The following is a 19,040-nucleotide window of genomic DNA, read 5'->3' as shown; positions in this document are numbered from 1 at the left end:
AGTGGTAGAACGTGAAGCGTGACAGCAGTGCATATCGATACACAGATGAGCTTTTTGTTTGTTTATTTGTTCGCTTTGTTTTGTTTTTGTGTAAAAAACATAAATAATCAGCCCAAGAAATGCTGGAGTTAAAACAAGTGTAATAAAATTGTAATCTTCAGATAAAATCATTTAAACGTGTTGTAAATGTTCTAAGGAAAGTGGTATTTGCTCCAGGTGACATGATGCTGATGATCAATAAATGTCTTTATAAATGTCTTCTTAAACTTTAAAGGGAACAGCGACATTGAACGCTATCAAATGGCCAATAAGAAAATTCCTTTCAAATACGCCAGACCAGTAGAAGAGTGGCTACAAGAGAAAGGTAATTTCAAACAAACATATTTCTATGCTTATGTGTGTTCATTATACTGATATAATGTGAAAAACCCTGTCTGCACTTCTATGAGAGGATGGATTGTTTGCTCATTCACTCTATTTAAGGTTTAAATGAATTTGAAATGAAAACAATGAAAATGTTTATTGGAATTTTTTTCTGTGATGCTCACTTTAGCTGAAGTGAAGATATTCATACAAGCTTTCTTCTCAAGTTCTCTGACCAAAGGGATGATTTCCATTTCTAATAAATTATCATTAAACCAATAAACCACTAGCATGAACATAATGTAAACCCATGCATGCAACTTTATATGGCTAAACATGTTGAATACATTACTAAGGAACTAAATACCTGGAAATACATTAACCAATAAACTATAACATAATTCAATATATGATCAAAATTAAGGAGCTATAATAATGAATTTGGAAAAAAATCTATTATAAATATGTATCCATGTACCCGCTGGCATAGCTGTTGACATTGAGTATTTTAATCGTGCAAGTTCAACGACCAGTGCAAAGCTAACCTGAGATTTTGGTTCTTGTATATCTAGCAGTGCAAAATGCCAAAAGGCTGGGTGTGATGATCAAAAACTACACTCTCAGCCAGTCACATGGTTTGGATAGGTAATAAAAAAAAAGTAATAAAAAAAATGAAAATGTTAAAGCCGATTATTGGATCACATTAATCTGATACTGTTTCATCCATAATTCCACTGTATCTCATGCTATAAATGGTCACATCATATCATCACTGATGTCACACAGCTTTTGCACTGAAATGCATGAAACCTTGACTTGTAAAGAGGCAATAATGCACTGAATTGTAGAGCTCTTACAGACCAATCTGATGCGTCGACAGGCACATTGTAGATCAATGTAGACTGCTCTAACCACATTAAATGTTATTTTTTATGCAGATTTAAAGGCATCTACCGGGTGGAGAGTGTTTGATTAAAAAAAAATTCTTAACATTTCAAGCTTTATTCTGTATTATTTGCTGCAAGTATTTAGTTTGCTAAATTCTCAACTCATAGTGGAGTGACATTGCACCAGAAACAGATGTCTGCTCTCAGTTCACTGTCTAATGGTATGTTCACACAGAAAGTGAAATTAATTTTCACCTTGCATTACCTTCACAAGTTTGACCTCGGGATCATAAACACAAATGATCAACCCACCTGTTCTTTTGTTATTTCTCACCAGAGACCCCGGGTCTTTCTGTTCCCCTACAGACTCTTGTTTCCCCTCTAGTCAAGAGTTAACATGGACAGAGACACTAATTACAAACACCCGGCAGTCTGCTGCTGCACACAGGTTGAGAAGTGGGGGGGTGAAGATAAATACACTTTTATTTTAATCCAAAAAGTTAAAGAAATGAACTCTGAGCTCTCCTCCTGCCAGAAAACAGCTCCAGGTTAGAGCAGAATCTGGTGCAACTCTGGCTGTTTATTTATCTCATGCGAATGATACAAGTTTTGCATATTTGCATTGTCTCACTCATGTCATTCCTAATTTTTGCACTTTGTAAATGCACTGCTTGAAAAATTTGCTTCATGTGTGAATGCACTATACGGCAGACTGAATTTCCACCAAAGTACTAATAACTCACTGCCTCATGTGAAGTACCCTCCCACCTCTTTGTGCCTTTCCTCCCACCAAGTGTCCACTGTGCAAGGCAACAAAATACCACAGGCAAAAAAATTCAAGCTCAGGAAAACACAAAATTGTTAAAGCACTGCTTGTGCTGGTCGTTGAGGCACCACAAAAATATGGCTCTTTGTTTTGTTGTAAATTGATTGTGCAGCTATAAGGTTATATTAAAAGGTGCCTTTCCCTGTTGAAAATATCTTACATTTGGATATCTCCTCTAGGACGGCAGCTAACAATTTTCAACACCCAAGCAACAGTCGCAATTGGTGGTAGTGATCGCAGCAGGCCCTTTCAGGGTCAGCTGTCAGGCCTTTATTACAATGGCCTCAAGGTGTTGAACATGGCTGCTGAGGGCAGCCCCAACATCAAGATTAATGGCAGTGTGAGGTTGGTAGGCGATGTGCCCAGCGTAGCAGGCTCAGCCAGGACCACGGCCATGCCTCCAGAGATGTCCACTAACTTCATTGAGACTACCACCATGATGTCCACCACTACCACACGCAAACACAGATCCACCTCAACTGTCCAGGTATGGAGAGACTTCCATAGAATTACACATATGACAGAAGACATGCACTGAAGAAAAAATGCACTAATGATTAGTGAAAGCCAAGAGGCTGATAAAGATATGTAAACAAAGAAGCACAAATGTACATGACATGTTATACATGTTCACTCGCATGTTGCAACAGATGGCTTGAGTTCATGCTTGAAGCTGATTGAAGCATTGAACTAAGCAACCAGCAATCAGTGGTTAGATCAACTATGCATGGAGCCTATTCAAGGAGAGGATCAGGACAGAGTTCCTGTACAAGTAGGCTTTTGGTTAGAGCATAACATTGCATCCCCCTCTGCCCCAATTTTTTTAAATGGTCAACCGTACATTAACATACTGTGAATGTACTGTCAAACAGTATATTTGGCTGAGTATATTGTTGTGACTTGAAAAGTCTGACCTCATTATATCTGGCTTCATTCATACATATGTAATCTTGTCTATTGACAACTGAATATTCTTGATTGACTGTCAGTTTCAGTCTGGATCATAGGCAAAGCAGTGGGATAACATGCAAAGAGAATAACAGTCTGGGCTTTATTTTCGTTTCCGCCACCAGCGCAGCGGAGGCGCGGCGCAAAGTCAGGTGCGCTTCGCCGAAGGGGTGTGGCGGCGCAGACTTTGGTATTGCGTTGCGGGCGCAACTACTCCCCCTTCTCATTTCAGTCCCACCAAGCGGCGCAACTCGGAAGGAGGGAGGGGAGAAGGCGTGGAGTGGGTTTGACACAGCCGAGTCCAATCTTTACCAATCACACCACGGCCACGGCTGTTTCTGGTTGGCACAGCGACGTTAATTGATTAGTTTGCATCCCTATTTCACCTGTGTACATTCGGACAGGTTGAGTGACCATTACGCGTGCTGAACGCGCTTGCGATGTGGTCAGATGAGATACTGATCAAAATATATAAATTTTGGTCTGACTGTATGTGCTGACTTAGATAGTTGCAGTGAAGTGTGGGTGTTGCTAATTATTGATCGCAGTGAAATGCCAGACACTGTGGACACCTGCCTGTGAGGTATTGGTGACGTGGGCGCAGGACTCCGCCGGTTTACGAAAATCCACTCCACTCGCACAGAGTTGACCAGGTCTGGTGTGTCGAGCTTTCAGCGCACTTTTACGCCGCCGGCGTGAACCGAAATGGACCGAAAATCCAAATCCGCCGACTGATCCTGCCGACACCTCATCCTACTGTGCCGCAACGCCCATCCTGGCATACTTCTGTGCGCTTCGGTTTACCAAAATACTAAGCGCGCTGCGCGCCCGTCTGCGCTGCACGAAAATACCACTGCGCGGGGTGCGCACCCTGGGCTTCGCCAGCGTCGGGGACGAAAATAGAGCCCCTGCGTTAAACAATAGTCAGTTGAAAGTTTTGCTTGCTGTAATCACAGCTCATATTAGGTGTCAACAGTCGAAGGTATGAGAATCAAGTGAATATCTTGATCTTTTTAGTAATTAAAGTCCTTCTTTCTGTCCTTATGCCACAACTTAGCGTGGAAACACTGTTGGCAGACACAGGCAATTTGGGACAGACTGTAACTTATATTCTTATATTCCCAAAATCTTCAAATTTGGTTATTGTACTATGTTTATTTTTTTATTTATGTTATTTAGACTCTAGTCTCTTCAGTACCTGTGTGATTGGCTCTGGAGTGACAGGGACAGGACTCACATAGGGATCTTCCAGATATCAGTGTAATTACAGCTTACTGATTGCTATCACAGCTGTACTAGAGTTGCATTATAGTTTGTTTAATTACTAATAGAAGCTGCACTGCTGCTGTTTAAAATTAAATGCTTTCCACTGTCATGTATTATCTGTACTTGTTTCTTGACAAAAAAAAAAAAAAAAAAATCTTAATTCAAGGTCCAGTTATTAGCTTTTTTTTTTCAGCAGACACCTGTATTTATGTGAGTTATTGATAAGAGTATAAAGACCACAGAGTGCAGGAAACCTACTCACACGGAACAATATCTCAGTTTGAACTCTAACTACCACTTCACAACATGAAGATCACAGGTGAGGACTCTCCTAAAAGCAAAAAATCTGTTAGTGAGAAAGAGGATAGAGAGGGACTCTCCAGACCAACTGTTACAAGGAGTGGATGGTGAGAATCCCAATTTAAGACCAGCACTGGACTCTGCTGAATTAGGACGGAACCCTCTCACATGGCTGGACAGTCAGAACATCCAGCTGAGTCCTCAAGTCAGAAGGAGTCAGCACCTACCACAAACCATTCAACACCTTCAAATTTCTGCAAATGCTCTCTAGATACAGGACCTTCCCCCCAAGAAGAAGAGTGGAGTGGTGTATGACATCACAATGATGATGATAATGATTCTTTTCTTGATTTGTATATCCTTCATGGTTTTGTATGACTTGGTAGAAAACAAATAAGGGGGTGCTTGAACACCAGAAACAGACATCAACTGTCTGTGAACACCAGACCACTCACAGCATCCACTGGGAAGAGGTCAAAGGTCATCAACCAGGACGGTGCAGGACCAGACAAAGATTAAGGTGCAGATGTGTCAGGTCGCATCTAACACCAGAGAGCATCTTTGAATATAGACGGAGAGAGGTTGATATCTCCACCCATATGACTACCTGGTATCATGTAATCCAAGTTCCATTATTGGGTTACACTATTACAACCGAGCCATCTCCATGACAAATGAGCGAACTTGCATCAAACATGAGGGAGAATGAGACGCAACTGAAACCTTTGTGAAAACATGGCAAAAAGTGAACCTTGAGTTAAGATCTTTTTATTAAACTACTGTTTCCAAGGTCAAAAATGAACTGCTTACCTTCTAACTTGTTTTGTATATTTAATCTTGTCTTTGTGTATCTTCTTTGTTTTTTTGCTGCTGGTTCATGGTTTGGGAATCTTTGCTGTGGCTGTGACCTCTGATGACCAACATTCTTCCCATGAAGCATACAACAGATGACATTGTGTCATCTGCAGAGTGTTCGAGTGATGACGAAGACCTGGAGGAGTGTGAAACTAGCCAAGCAGGTGGGCTAGGTTAGTTTGCGTTTGCTTGCTTTCTTTGTGCTTTCACTCATCTGCACCAGAGGATCAAGGTATCCTCAAGGCATCACACCCCATGGTTAGACAAAGTGTAACTTCATAAAACAGCCAGTGTAGTAACAGTGATTTTAGCAGGCTGTACCACACATTACCCAACCCAAGGAATTCGGATTGTTAAATGTAAAGTTCAAATTCAAATTGAAAATATTTGAACATGCTTCATCAGTCATACAGAATCCCATTCAGTATGCAGCTAGTTGACAACAGTGACACAGATGGCCATTAATATCATGAGCTACACTTCCACATGGGGTCTCTCAAAGTGGTCAACATGGTCACCAATATATGAACATATGAACATACAAATTTTGTCTGTTGAGAGGAACAAGAAGGGTTAGTACATGTTATAAAAATGTGCAAAATTTGTATGATGGTGCACCATGTTCACTGCACTGATGCTTCAAAATGTATCACATTGTGTTTGAGTCCACTGCTCCTGCCATTCACTGCTCCACTGATTTTCCTTTTGAAACAACCCATTCTTTGTTTTTTAACGCTTGTTTTCTGCTAAAATGCAGCGTGTTCTGTCAACCACAGTGATTTGTTTTTATTTTATGATTTCACTTGTCTTTTTCCATATTCAGAGGCTTGTGTTGGTGCAAGTATATCATTGAATTTCTGTGTACAAGTTTTTCCTTTTTTTGGGTCATTCTTTTGCTTTTAGGTGTATTTGTTATTCTGTCTTTTTTGTATCTAAATATTAAAAATTCTAAAATGTTTAAGCATTGTGATAACTGAGAGAATCAGTTTGAAAGAATTTGGGAATTTCCATATTTTAGCAACAATTTTTATTCACCTGTCTTTCGGTGATGCATGGTAGTTAGAACCTTTTTTAGTTTTAACATGTTCACAACATGTTACCTTCTATAGCCTATTTTTAAAAAAATACAACAGAACTTTTCTAAATGATGCTTGTTGGAATGCTCTCACAAGTAACTGAATCCATGATATCCACCCAGAAACCACCTTAAAATGGCTGCTGTTGGGTGTAAATGGCATAAAGACAAGCTGTCCAGTATCTGGAAAAAAAACCTACCTACTAAATTAAATCCATGCACTCCTGTCCTCAGTCACTTACACATTACATAAAATCTAATAGAATATTATACAAATTACTATTAAAACAGCAAAGCAAATTTGCTTATAATACATTGTAAGGGAACCATTGTATTATTTTCTGTGAAGGCCCTATTCACCAAACAACCAGACTTTTAGCTGAACAATATTTGCATCTAAAATGATCTCTATAAAATTAGCTATTTTGCAAATTGTGAGGTAGGTGATCTGAGTTCGAGTGAGTTGCACTGCATGATTGTTCACAAGAAAAGAGCATTGTGATATCCCTCAGTTGAATGTTTGCTGTCTAATTCCTAATGGTAACAATAAGGCACATGATTGCTGAGGATTTTAGTGCTACTCTGCATACTAGCAGATTCTCCTCTTAAAGGTCATTCCCAAATTTTTTCAAAGAGTATGTGAAAGGTTGTGGTGTAAATGGGTTTAAAGCTGTGCTGTGTAGCCTGAGATTCATGGGGATTTGTGAAGAAAGACAAAGACAGGGCCCCAGTCATCCAATCATATTTTTACACAGAAATTCACAACATTCTAACCCTAACATCACTTTGACGCTGACAACAGCATGCTTTGATTTGAAATTTTTTTTCTTGTATCATTTTGGGAGTCAATGCTATTTCCTGTTTTGTTTTGTCTTTTCAAAATTTTGTTATCGAGGCATCATTCCCGTCTATTCGTCAATTATGCAAAAACACATTCTTGTATTTTGGCCTCATCATGTGTGGCATGACGTTTTGGTGGGTGATAATTGCTTCCACATATACTCTGGCTTACCATGTGGCTTTGTACCTTATGGCTTTTAATGAGAATATCCCTATTTCTGTTTTCAAAGCAAATAAAAAGGCAAAAAAAATATATTTTCTTGCCATCTACCTAGTTTGTCCTTAACAGGGAAAGTTTCTTATGTAACTGACAGAAGATGGAAGTATTTGAAAACCATTTTACCATCTTAGTTTGGTCAGTCTTTCAGGCCCTTTCCTACATTTTTGGTGTAGATGGCATAAAAACATTTCTTTTGCCACAAATTATTATATTTTTCCCTTTAATCATCCTTTTTGTGACCTTTGATAATTTTTTTGCATGCTTTTTCATTGATCCTTGACTCCATGGCCCCATATCTACACTAACTTTCTTTGTCTGCGTTCTTGTTTAAGTTGGAAACCATTTTTGTGGTCACAGCACATGGAATGTTACCTATCTTACCCCACACTGTCTATTTTGTCAGTGAGGCTGTTGTCTGTCTGGTTTGTCTGGAAGAGTTATCAAGTGATTCTGGTCTCTGTTGTAAATCTGTCGTGTTCTCCTTTCCTTTCAATTCATTTCATAAGATGGCAATTAGGAAGGGATCTTAAATAGTTTATACTACTAGTGGTTAGATATTTAATGAGTAAGTAAACAGGTCCCATATTTTCTCCAGGGACCAAAACAACACTAGCCAATGTTTAATATTAGATTTTTTTCCCCACTAATGCCCAGGTTCATTTCTTCAAGCTGTCCGTGTCACTCACAAATCTTACAACCATGTCACAACTTTTAGCTGGCTTACTTTTTAACACATTACCCCCAACACTGGTTCTGAATACTGTACTTCTTTCACTACTGTCCAGCATTCCAGTGCTGAAGGTTGGAACACACAGGTTCTATTCAATGATGTCAGCATCACAGTTCCAATGAATAATAATACAATAAAAATTATGAACAATGAATAATTTGCAAATTATTAAGAAGACATAATATGAAATTTAAAAATTGATGATGGACTATGATTAAAGCAAAATGAATACGTAACAGGTCAAGAGATAAAAAAAATAACATTAAAGCTAGTGTGTACGAAATTACTATAAAGGGAATTTTATTAAAAAAAAAATATATATATATATATATAAAATTCGATCTGTTGTGTTCACACACCAGGTAAGCTTGGGGGTTTTAAATCACAATTGCTGAACAGACCCTTTTAGAGACCATATATGGCATCTGCAATGAATCACAAATCATACAAACAGACATGTCGACCATTTTCTAAAGCATGCCATTTGTTTTTAAAACAAGTTTCCTGCCGTCCAGGCAACCAATGGTCTCTGTGTATTTTCACTTGAGCATAGACTAGCCAGACATGTGCCATCTTATGGAATTCCCTTCCAATTATATTTTTATAGACATGGAAAAAACATTTAGGTTGCAGTAGGCAAAATACCGAATCATCATCAAAAGACTATGAGATTAAAGCTGGTTTTCATAATATTTTTAAGTCAATAAATGCTACATGTACATTCTTTTGAGTGGCAGAGTTATTGTAAAACAGACAAACCCCAATTGTCATTTGACAATGACACTGTTTTCACACAAGGTTTGTGTTTGACTGCTGTGATAACTGCTACTATTACATAGGTTAACTGTTGCTGAGTTTTCTTCATCTAAGTGCAGATGTTTACTATCATTGCTCAGAAGCAATGTTGGTACCTGTTTTGATCTACGTGTACGGAGCAACCCAGTCACCAGAATAGAATGTTGACATTGTACGTCACTGCAAACCACCAACATGTTGAAACTTTGCATTTCTTTACATTTCAGTTTTCAATTTTATGTTGTGACAATGCTGTGATTAAGGTCTGGATAGGCCTGGTTCAGATTACACTATTTAAGCCTGATTGCGACATGATTTTGTTGTGGCCAACGAATTAGAAGCATCGTGGCCGACCATGAACAAAAACGACCTGTCTTGCAGCATCTTGGACGCCCCACGGCACCCCAATGCAAAGAATAGCATGTCAGAATTTTTTTGTCCTGACTTGTCTAGTAAGACATCTCCCAGGACATACCAATCAGGTGATTTCTCCAGAGTTCAGTCAGGTAACGATGGCGCAGAGGGGGAGCAGAAGGGAAGCTGAGGTTACTGCTGTTAGCAGGACAACGAAAGAGGAAAAGTTTGTTGATCTGTGGCAACAGTGCCCCTGCCTATTTGATGTTTCCTCAAGAGAGGAAGACAGGGTCAAAAAAAACAGATGTTGATGAGAAATAGCAGAAGCACTTCATCAGCCCGGCGAGTAGCTGGTCCTAACTGCGGGAATGTGCTTATCATTACGAATTCCAGATCAAAAGTTAAAGTGGCCTGTTTGATGTGGCCAACGCAGCCAAGCCCGTTCCTTGTAGAATAAATAACTATGGAAATAAAATTATTAAATGTGAAACTCATTGTACCTGCTGTAATTGTTATGTGGATGCCACCCAGTAGATGTATAAATAATAACTGAATGTATTTGTTTTTAATGTTATTGCGCATCCACAGCCGTTTTCTCTCTTTTTTTTTTTTTTCTTTTTTTGTTTCAGTACACAAGACCGCAGCATCACACACAATGCTTCTGTCAGTTTGATTGACAGCTGCTTCACCTGCCTTGTGCATGATCGTGACACAAGACGTGCTGTGATTGATCAGGACCATCCTTGCAGTCTGGCCCGTCATGGCATGAGTTTCTGGCAGGGTGATCATAAAATCTGACATGGTGACAATCTTTTACAATAAAAAAAAAAAAAAAAAAAAAAAAAAATCGTGAAGACTGAACCAGGCCTTAGGCATAAAAAGTACTTGGTTAGGGTTATGAAGAGATCATGTTTTTTGTCACAAACACAGCTGGGAATTGTCCCAGACAGTCAAGGACATCCAGTTTTGTGGCAAGAAACATGGCTTGCTATCACCATCCCCTCCTGAAAACTCATATAGGCTCATATACATGTACCGGTAATCTGAACTACATCACTACATTTGATGCCTCTTGTAGAAACATATCATATGATACTGTACATATGAAATACACAAATTTAAAGTGTCTGTGGTTTGCAGAAAATTACAATGCCAACATTTCACTCTGGTGACTGGGCTGGTAAGGGCAGAGCAACGCAAACACAAGTCATGGTGCAATTTGAGCCATTACATAAAACATGTTTGTATTTTCATGGATCAAATTCAACAGCTTAGGTCCATCAGTACCTAATTACATTAGCTGGAACATGTTTGGCTTTAACTGATTCAAATAAACTGCAGCTTCCTTCTCCAACTGCTATCACTGGAGCACACCTTCCACCATTGCACAGGGTGACAACATGCATAATGTTATGGGTATCAGCTTTAAGCATGTCTTTTGACTCTTTATCATACTTGAATCCTGAAAAAATTGAATTTCACATATCGTACATGACAAAATATAATTAACATGTTTTGTGTTTTTATTTCTAATCTTTCCTGTTCCCCACTGCTATTAGTTACATTTGAGCTGTGTCCCAATTGCATACTACCACACTTTTTTTGTTCATTTAATTATTTTAATTTAATTTTATTTATTTAATTTTATTGTATTGTATTTCATTTTATTTTATTTTTATCTATTTTTTTTATTTTTTGGGGGGGTATACTATGCATTCACACTGGTAAAGCAACAAAATGTATACTCAAGCATGTCAGTTTACATATTGAATTTAGTTAATGTTCACAGTGGTGATAATCGTTTCTATTGTGTCACAATGCAGAAATAGAGGAGAATTTGCAGAAGCTTTACGCTTTGAGTCGTAGTTTGACTGATGTCTGTCTGGACACATGTTTCAAGAGTATCACATATTGTTTCTTGCCAGTGCAAACTGTTACATTAACTTAATTAACTATTTGTTTATAGTAAGGGATTGGGACACAGTGTCCATCTCCTGTTTTTCTAACATTGGTCAGTCTTACCTGCCCCCAGTTTGTTGTGTTGTTTCTTTTCTAAGTTCCCTAAATGCAACTTACTTTAAGCATGCATCAACATCCTGCAGTACGACTAAAACAAAACCAAAAAAATAGAAGTAAAAATAACCCATTCTCAGCCAGTACCGTCTCTCTCTGATGTACACCCAGACTGCACGGCCGCTTCATGTTTTAAGACTAACATTACAGATATATATTCATCAAGAAACACGTGAGAGAGGAGCCCGTCCTCCAGTCGAGTTCCTCTCTCAGGAGTGTCTGTTTTATATTGTGTGCATCTGGTTGCAGTGTGTGCAAAATTTTAAATGGCTTTGTTCTTTCATCTTAACATTTTTCATTTGACAGTTTTGACTGGTCATATTTTTTGTATTTATTCAACTGATCACTGGCATTTTGGTTCTGATTATGGTTTTTGGCTTATCAAGTATGTTTGGTTTGATTTTTTGTCAATCAGATAATATTTAGGTAACAGTGTGGAATACTTTTTGATATAATTTGACTTGATATAATTTTTTTGGATTTGGAACTACTTCACTGACTAATTTGTGTGACTTATTTCCTATAGTATGCTGTCCTGAAAAAATGCTGAATTTAAAAAGTTCAAAACAACAACTGTTGCACAATCAACTTAACTTGAAGCATTTTATAAATGTGTGCTGAAGCCCACAAATAAGTAGGTGAAGCAGGTCCAGATCCACTTCTCACATTATCTTCCATTCTTCAGATTTTTTTTAATCTGTTTTGACAAAACAAATTAATCTTTGCTGAATAATATTTTGACTGTAAGACAAAAAACAAATGAATTGCATGGCTAAGAAGTTGCAGTTTAGGGTTTGTCAGACTTGTCAGTGTTAGAGTTCTTCTGTTCTTTTCTGTAGATGGGCATGTATATTGCTCATTGTTTGTATATCCCCATCCCTTCCTTACAGCCAAAAGCTCTAATGCCGCCCGACCGCTTCGTACTGCCTTTACATGGACATGGCAACTGACTTACACTGTCACTCTCATCACTCTCATTTCCTATGTAGTATGTTCATAGGTCCCACCCCTTCTTCACCTTCTCCCTTGTCTTTAGAGATAATAAATATAAAGTCATCCATCCATTCTACACTAAAGAACAAATGACAATTTAAGCAAAAAACTGTAACATGAATAGATTTTAGATATTATTGAAGTCTATTCCAATGAAAAAAAAATGTAGATACACATTTTTTTGGAAAAACAAATTATTTACCAGGAAAAAACAAAACATAAAAAAACAGAATTATGGTGTTTATTTTTATGTTATGTGGTGTGGATGTATGTGTTGTTGCCTCCCTGTACCGTCGTATTATAAGATAGAACACAATCTACAATGGATAAAAATGATCTTTAACGGTACCAAATGGCTATCCAACATTCTTACACAACTTTTCCTTTGTAAATTCTTTTCTTCATGCCTAAATCATGCGGGCAATTTGTTGATGTAAGTTGACAATATGCAGTATGTATTACTCTCTTGGAATTGTTTATTTTTATTTATTTTTTACATTTTTTTAAGATGCAGTTTGTAAAAACGTTTATTCTTGTATATCTCATGCTAAAAAAAGTGGCTAATGAACATGGTAGGTGTTACATGTAGCAATTTAGCAATTTCATACCGCTGAATTGTTGAAGCTATAGGAAACACCAATTATTTGACAATATGTGTTAGCTTTGTTGGGGGAGTTAACAGTTGTAAAACTTGTCTAACAATTTAAGTAATTTTTAGTTGATTTAACTTATATTAACTCGAAGCACAAAATAACTCCTGTGGCTGTACCATATAGCTCAACAGTATCAAATCCTATGGTACAATTACAAAATTTGTTCCATGGAAAAGTGACTGGTTGATGAGAACATTCTCATAAAAGATGTAAAGGCTGACTCACTATTCAGCATTTAGTAACATTCTATTGGAACACAAAATGCTACATTTACCAACTGCAAGAAATAATTACTTAATCAGACGCAATATGAAACTGCAATCATTGTTTGAAGCAGCGTTTTTCTAAAAGCTTGCAAACTGCATCTCCGATCAAAGTGTCAATATTAATTACTGAATGAATCTTTAATCTTTGTTTTATTGTTTGAAATTATAGAATAAAATGACCTTTGTTCGATCTACAGAGTTGTGTGCTTGTGAATGTATATGTTAGTGTTTGTGATCATTTGTGAGACACAAAATAGTTTGCATTAATTGATGAAATTAGAATGTGCATCAAAGACTCTGCACATGTTGATGGCAGTGGATACTTTTCTTGTCACTGACATTTTGAATGTTCACTCCAGTGATACAGGCTTGAGATTACATTTCCATAATCAGTAAATCAAACATTTTTGCACTTCTCCAGAAAAATTATTCCTTAGCATCTATCAACCCATGTCATCAGAAAGTCTACTCTTTTTGCTTTAGTGTGGTGTTTTGCTTTGAAGGAAATAATGTAGATGTCAAAGACTAGAATATTTGCCTTTTATAATTTGTTGTTCCACACATCATAAAGTATCTGTCCAGTCCAGCTCAGCCAAAGCCCATTCCAACCACTCTAAAGCAGCCATACGTCCACATTACATCCTCTGTTTTTAATGAATACAGAACAGGCAGTGAGACTTCACTATTAAACAAACAGCCAGTCTACAGTTTGAAAGTATTTCCTGACCGCCAGCAGCTTGTTTTGACACATTGACCACACACAGTCAGACAAATGGACTATCACAATTGGAAGACAGTACATGTTACAGTAATGTGTGTTACATCTGTGTTGAAAGGTTTGCAAATTGTAAGGAAGTACCAACAGATATTCTTGCATTGTATACAGCAGTTTTAGCAACTGCATCTTCAGTAATAAGTAATTTTACCAAGTCCCAGCTTGTTGAAATAGATGAAAAACATAAATTTGTTGCTGTGTAGTCATACTTATCAAGACTGCATAATGGAACAAAATTCCATATATGTCTATGGGGCAGAAATAAACATATCTCTAGGAAGCCTTATTATGAGCAAGGCCAACAAAAAAATATATGGAAAACCAACAGTACCACAGACAGAAGGAGCTTTCCATTGTGGCAGATGCATTGCAGATTTTAGATTTGGGTTTAGCTATTATTTGCAGTTGGAATATATTTTATGTTTTTATTTATTATTTATTTTATGTTTTAATCTTTGCTCTGGTTCAGAAGAAAGAAAATGTTTAAAATTGTTGTTTAAAGTAAATTATGTAAGTTATGTTTAAGTAAAGTTTGTTGGAGAACCTGGTGTTCTGTTCATCTGGTGAACAAGAACCAGAAAATGAAGCTGTGAAACACACAGTACAACACATGTACATCTCATAACATCTTTCACTCAGGCCAGTATTTTACAAAGGGTGAACATTCAGATGACTTTGCTCTGCCATTGACATTGTATAAATTTAAAATTGAAGTTATAGTTAAACAGCCTTTTCTTGGTCACAGAGCCCATCTTTGGACAGACTCATTGTCAGCCATTAAGAGCTTCAAAAAAATAGATCTCATCAAGAAACAGTACCGTGAAGCCCAGTGGAAAAGCATTAGAGAAGAAAGAAGACTCTTAATTAAACTAAATGATCAGTGTTCCCTGTTGTGTGACAAAACCTTTCTGCGAACCAATTGGTTATCTCTAGTTTTTTTGACCTTCCACTATCTGGAATGTCTTGGTCATGAATACATGACAAGCAACTGGGCTTCTTTCATAAGATTTGCAAAGATCCTGACTTGTCCATAGAGTTTGCACAAATAAGTTGGTAGATGATGATATGCATTTTTCCTGATGTTTACACATGGCACAAAGGACTGTTAACGATACAAAACTAAAAAAAAAAAAAAAATTCTCTTGAATATAAAGAAATCATTGACTTTCCAGTTCACTGAGTTTTTTCAAAAAAATTCACTTTTTCAGTTTTCACAAACAAGTTGTCTTCATTATGCAATGTGGCTACAGAACCAAAGTGTGCCCAAACAAAATTTAACAGTCAGATTGAGGTCACTTTACCTTCAGAACAGCTCTGGATCTGAGAAATGTTTGTAGAACTACAACTACAATTGTCTGTATTACCATAGACAAGCAAGAGGTTTAAGAGAGCCATTAAACAGCCACAGTCAGTTTGTCCTGTCTATTACGATAGCAATCTCTAGTTTAGATAATGCCTTTTATTATATCCAAATTGATATTTAAAGTCATGTTTTTTGTGTGTGTTTTTTTTAATCAGCTGTTTTCCTTCTTATCCAATAATGGGGCAAAAAAGGAATAACTATAACTCTAGCATATTTTGACAGCAACTACTCTGCTGATTACCTTTTCATTCATTTTTCTGTATGTAGTACATAACATTTATTAGTTTACAACTGAAGACTGTGCTTTCCCTTAAAAGTTTCTTAAATGTAAGTGAGAAAGAAAATATACCTAAAATAATAACTGAATTTAGAGCAAACTTGCTTAATTTTTCTGGCTCATCCTTGTACACCTCTTAAGCCTTTTGAAATTTATATCAGAATTTATATATGTTGATTTAGCAGTCTAGACTGACATGCCAAGTTTATTTTCTTGGATTTGGGTTTAGTTGTTGCTTGTCTTGTTTTTCTGTCCAGATGTATCCAATTAAGTATTTTTCTTAAAACTCCCATTCTGCCCTCTAACATGACTACCTGTCTGTGTCCAACGCCAGGAGCTGAGTTAGTCATCCCAGTACTTGAGGAACCATTAGCGCACCCCTCTGTAGCTCCTCGTGCACCCTTCATTCCCACTCCCTCAACCCACCACCCACTCCTCACCATTAATGAGACCACCAAAGAGTCCCTGTCCAAGGCTACTGAGGCGGGGGTACCTTGCTTGTCGGACCGAGGCAGCGATGATTGTGATGATGATGGCTTGGTGATATCGGGGTATGGCTCTGGGGAAGCGTTCAAGTCTAACCTGCCCCCTACTGATGATGAAGATTTTTACACGACCTTCTCCTTGGTAACAGATAAGACCTTGTCCACGTCAGGCTTTGAAGGTGGCTACAAAGCTCATGCACCCAAGACTTTTAGACCTAACAAACCTTCAATCTCCAGACGCAGTAGGGCTACCACTACCGCCATACCACTAACCGCCGACCAGAGCCGCACCACCGCCACCTCTGCCTCCACCGCAACCTTCCACAATGCTCCGGCCAAACAGCCGGATGGCAAAATGAATTACCGCGAGCTAAAACCCCAGCCCGACCTAGTGTTGCTTCCATTGCCCACATCCTTTGAGGTAGACAGCACCAAGCTGAGGGGCCCATTAATAACCTCCCCAATGTTCCATAATATACCCACAGCACTCCCCACAGAGCCGGGCGTCAGGCGAGTTCCAGGGCCCTCGGAAGTGGTCCGTGAATCTAGCAGCACCACCGGGATGGTCATCGGAATAGTGGCGGCCGCTGCCCTGTGCATCCTCATCCTTCTGTATGCCATGTATAAGTACAGGAACAGGGATGAAGGCTCCTACCAGGTGGACGAGAGCAGGAACTACATAACCAACTCAGCTGTGCAGAGCAATGGCGCTGTCATGAAGGACAAACAGCAGAGCTTGAAAGGCAGCAACAAGAAACAGAAAAATAAGGATAAGGAGTACTATGTGTGACTGTGAGACTTTCGTGAACACGAGAGACTGAAGAAAGAAAGCACTAAGAGAACATTTACTTATCAGTTTCCTTGTGAGGAGCTATGACAAATGATGGTATAATGTGGAACTTGAATAATCTTATACTGTGCTGAGTAGTTGAAGTGATGATATGTACTGTAATATAAAGCACACTTACTATTGTAAGCATAATGACAAGGCTAAATAGCAACTTTAGACACCTAACTCTTCTATCTGGTCAGAGACGTTCAGTATAGAGATATTTCACAGCTACATCATTCTCCTAAGTGACTTTTAGAGCAATGTGATCCTTGGCATTGAACAAAAAAGGTTTTTTTGTAAAATTGTTAATTTCAACAGGCTCATAATCTTACACATTTTCAGCATGTAAGCTACAAATAGTGCTTAACAAGAGGGGGTAAGGCACACCATCATTGTACAACTAAAAAAGGACTCTTGTTATATCAGAATATGACAAATTTTTATGGTTTATACATAATAAAGTGTGGTGTGTAATTTATTTTTGCTTGAGGCAAAAGAAACAAAATGACAAAAAGAACAGCAAGAAAAGAAACCATTTCTGTGTATAAAATGATATCAAGTGAGCAAATTGCCATGGGCAGATCTCATAGAATCTGCTTGCTTTGGCACCTGATTCACCACAATTATTCTCATTGTCTGAAATAGACAGTGACTCACTTTGTGGAAAAAAGTGGTCGTTTCTCTTGGTGAAAAGCAACTGATTGTAAAATGCATGCCATCCTAATTCTACGGTAAAGTACAGTACAGTAAAAGTCCAGTATACAGTGTTCAACTTGGACTATGTTCTCTTTGATGCCAAACAATTCTTCATCATCGGATCAGAACTTTGCCCCTCAATTCTTTTTGAAGCCCTCAAAAATCTTAACCATGAAAAAAACAATCTTTGAAAGAAAAGGTCTATTATTGATGCACAGCCAGTGGTGGTTTTATCTTTTTGCAAAACTGTATGTTGGTTCATTGCCTATCGTTCTCTTTTTTTATGGAGGTGTCAGGAAACAAATGCAGTACTACAACACTGTTAACAAATATGTATACATAAATAAATCTAATGTTGAAAGTGTGAATTCTATCTGCTGTCACAGTCAACTGTGTCAAAAAACAAGAAATTTGTTTACATATTTTATTACATGCTAGCTGTTGTACTTTGTAGGTAGGAAATTGTACATATACCATGACAGTTGTAATTTTTAGTACCTCTATTGTACAGACTGAACATATGGTTTATCAACGTATTTCATGACAAAATCTATTAACTGTTAATTTACATGGAGAAAATCTTTAATCAGAATGTGGAGAATCATATTGATATTTCATAAAGAATAAAAATGTATTGTTAGCCTAGAGATCTAAACAGAGATGTTTCTAAAGTTGCATGAATATTTAACTACTTGCAGTTGTCCAACAAATACAAGGTGCCCTTCCTTCTGTATCATGGCTTTTTTGTTCTGGGTTACACTAGTGTTGTTTCTTTTTGAAAGAGAATAAAGTCAGATTTATCATGAAGACAGAAAAGCAAAGAGGCTAAAGTGGATGGGGGTTAGTTTGAAAGAGCTAAAATTATTTTTTTTAAGTGGGACTGGTTACCTCAAATCATGTCTTGTCACCTCCTTATTATAAGTTAACATCTTGACAATATTTTAATGTCCATTTATGTTTACATTATCTGCATTGTCATTTAATGATGTGGAGGTGCAGTCTTTTTCTTGATTCACATTTTTGTGTTCTAGTTGTTACTTTCATAGCCTTTTTCATCAGTTTGATAAATAAAATTTTCATTTTTTTCTCTGAAATTATATTGTAGTCCTTGGATAAATCCAATTATGCAATTACTCACGGTGATACATTACCACTTTAATTTTTGCCC

The 19,040-nt window shown here is 37.6% G+C and overlaps 1 protein-coding gene across 7 annotated transcripts in view; it reads left to right on the top strand.

Moving 5' to 3' along the window:
• nrxn3a (neurexin 3a) overlaps nucleotides 1-18,605 on the top strand; it is a 246,478-nt gene extending 227,873 nt beyond the window's left edge. For 2 of the 7 annotated variants that reach the window (XR_013078140.1, XR_013078137.1), the window contains exons 21-25: nucleotides 275-364; nucleotides 2,256-2,563; nucleotides 5,528-5,618; nucleotides 12,423-12,958; nucleotides 16,194-18,605. Coding sequence is in view for 3 of the 7 variants with exons in the window: in XM_076748436.1 (XP_076604551.1) it covers nucleotides 275-364; nucleotides 2,256-2,563; nucleotides 5,528-5,609; nucleotides 16,194-17,134 (1,421 nt within the window). In the remaining 4 variants the exon portion in view is untranslated. Of the gene's footprint in view, nucleotides 1-274; nucleotides 365-2,255; nucleotides 2,564-5,527; nucleotides 5,619-12,422; nucleotides 12,977-16,193 lie in introns of all 7 variants that reach the window. The other 5 variants (XR_013078139.1, XR_013078138.1, XM_076748438.1 and 2 more) reach the window with 5 other exon arrangements.
• Nucleotides 18,606-19,040: the final 435 nt, after the last annotated feature.

Source organism: Chaetodon auriga, chromosome 14 (assembly GCF_051107435.1).
Source record: "Chaetodon auriga isolate fChaAug3 chromosome 14, fChaAug3.hap1, whole genome shotgun sequence".
Taxonomy (NCBI): Eukaryota; Metazoa; Chordata; class Actinopteri; order Chaetodontiformes; family Chaetodontidae; genus Chaetodon; species Chaetodon auriga.
This window is presented reverse-complemented; position numbering and strand designations above follow the sequence as displayed.